Source organism: Triticum dicoccoides, chromosome 3B (genome assembly GCF_002162155.2).
Source record: "Triticum dicoccoides isolate Atlit2015 ecotype Zavitan chromosome 3B, WEW_v2.0, whole genome shotgun sequence".
NCBI lineage: Eukaryota > Viridiplantae > Streptophyta > Magnoliopsida > Poales > Poaceae > Triticum > Triticum dicoccoides.
The window spans coordinates 549,269,466-549,271,316 of NC_041385.1; the positions used below are offsets into that span (position 1 = coordinate 549,269,466).

General features: G+C 44.6%; 1 protein-coding gene across 1 annotated transcript; it reads right to left on the reverse strand.

The window, feature by feature from the left end:
* Positions 1–470: 470 nt before the first annotated feature.
* Positions 471–1,461, reverse strand: LOC119279641 (uncharacterized protein At4g28440-like). The gene is made up of 3 exons (XM_037560820.1): positions 1,230–1,461; positions 661–815; positions 471–551 (listed from the first exon to the last, which is right to left on the reverse strand). The coding sequence occupies exons 1-3, from the start codon at positions 1,459–1,461 to the stop codon at positions 471–473; spliced, it is 468 nt and encodes a 155-aa protein (XP_037416717.1).
* Positions 1,462–1,851: the final 390 nt, after the last annotated feature.

The window sequence follows — 1,851 nt, forward strand, 5'->3', positions numbered from 1 at the left end:
CAACCTTGTGGCGACTTTGGGTGGCTCATGAGCTATGGTTTCGTGGGTTTGGAGCCTAGGAGCATAGGAGAGGTAATTATAAGGGTCCGGTTGGAGCTGCCCTAGGTTGACTAGAATTGGATAGGGATTGTGTTTCTTTCTTTTCTTGTATTCAAAGCCAATGCTGGAATCCAAGTTTGACACAAGTTGGTTTTATTTGGTCGCCCAAAGAACCTTCTAGAGCCAAGTAAACGTGTTCGAGCACAGGCAAAGATGTTTGGATGAAATTCATAGTGAGTATGGATCGCCGGTTTAGAGGAAAATGGTGATGAGTGGGCTTGATTTCGAGTAGAAGATGGAGACGAGTCCAAGTAACTCCTAGCTCAAGTACTAGTGCGCTTTCAATGGACTTGACCCAAGAGATAAAAATGCTAAAGACAAAATAAATTGTGCAAACATTTATTTTATTCCATGTGAAAAAAAATCCTAGCCTAAACGGCGACAACAACCAGGCTAGGGTTTGAAAAGTGGTATGTTACAGTGGGAGTATCTAATAAAGGGGTGTTGAGATGCTAAAAAAAAGCAAGTATAGTTTGATCAGCAGGTTTGGAAAGCACTTGTTCTGATTAAGAGCGAAATAAGTCCACTCTTACACGTAGACCTGTACATACTCGTACTCACAAGTGAGAAATTGTTGTCCTCCTTCACATCGAAGCTTGCCGGTTCAGTGACTTCAACAAGCCCCCGTTTGTCAACAGCTAGCTTCATTATCCCCTTGGGCATGCCAAGCTTTGCATCCCAAAGAATAACGGTGTTGCCGGGCTTCAGCATGTCAACTGTCAAACATATGTAATTTCTGTTGTTAGATGTTTGCCATGTAAAACCATGCTAACCAAAACAGTAAGACAATCATGCATTTGTCTAACTCTATGAAATGAACAGATTACGGAAGGATCTAATTTGCTACGTTCAGAAATTATAACCGTATACAAAGTAGACTCCTCAAATAAACATTTATTTATTTAATACTCTGCGTCTAGTATTGTCTAGGATGGTCAATGTGATCAATCAAGGACAATACTCCGTGTCTCTGCCCGTATCCATACTCTGCAATTTTGCACATTAATTTAAGCATAAGCACGAGACACCCCGAGTCAAAGATTTAAACACAACAACACATGATGCCGGTTACCAGATGCTACGTATTTAGCAGATTAATTAATTACTACAGAAAAAGGGGGATGTATTACCCTGGTCGTTGCGGGCGGTAAAGAGGATGCATCCAGTCTCATCGCCGACGAGGCATTCGGCGATCCTCGTGGGCCTCGCCACCGGGCCAAAGCGGGTCACCACGGTCTTGGTCTCGGTCTTGATCTTGGAGCTTAGCACCTTAAGGAGAAGCGTGTGGCCGGTCGACGTCCCGGGCCTGAGATCTCCCACCTTCATGAACACTGGCGTCCGCTCTGCCGCCGCCGTAGCCATGGAAACGGAACAAGCAAACAGATAGAAACTCGAGGACGGATGATAAAGAGTTGATGCTACGATTACGACGAGTTGGGACTTTGGTCTGCCAAAACCCTAGAAGCGATGCTGTGAATTTATTATGGATGGTTACGAGTCTCAGTCCGTGGTCGAGGAGGACACAAACGATGGGGCGGAGGAGTTGTTATTGCATCAGACGTTGCCATTGTTATCCGTTTTGCTTTAATCTGCAAAAGGTGAAAAAGGCTCATCGAATCCAACGTCTTGAGGATCCCTTGAGCCTCAGGCTCTCAGCTACACAACGATGGACAATTTCCACGATTTTGCATCTTGGTTGTATTCCAAAGAGGTCGTCCGTATAGTCTTCGTGCTGCTTACCTCAGTTGATTT

Coding starts and splice junctions, on each gene's coding strand:
- LOC119279641 (XM_037560820.1), bottom strand. CDS start 1,461: ATGGCTACGGCGGCGGCAGAGCGGACGCCAGTGTTCATGAAGGTGGGA. Junction 816..1,229: donor TACCGCCCGCAACGACCAGG/GTAATACATCCC, acceptor TATGTTTGACAG/TTGACATGCTGAAGCCCGGC. Junction 552..660: donor AGGACAACAATTTCTCACTT/GTGAGTACGAGT, acceptor GCTTTTTTTTAG/CATCTCAACACCCCTTTATT.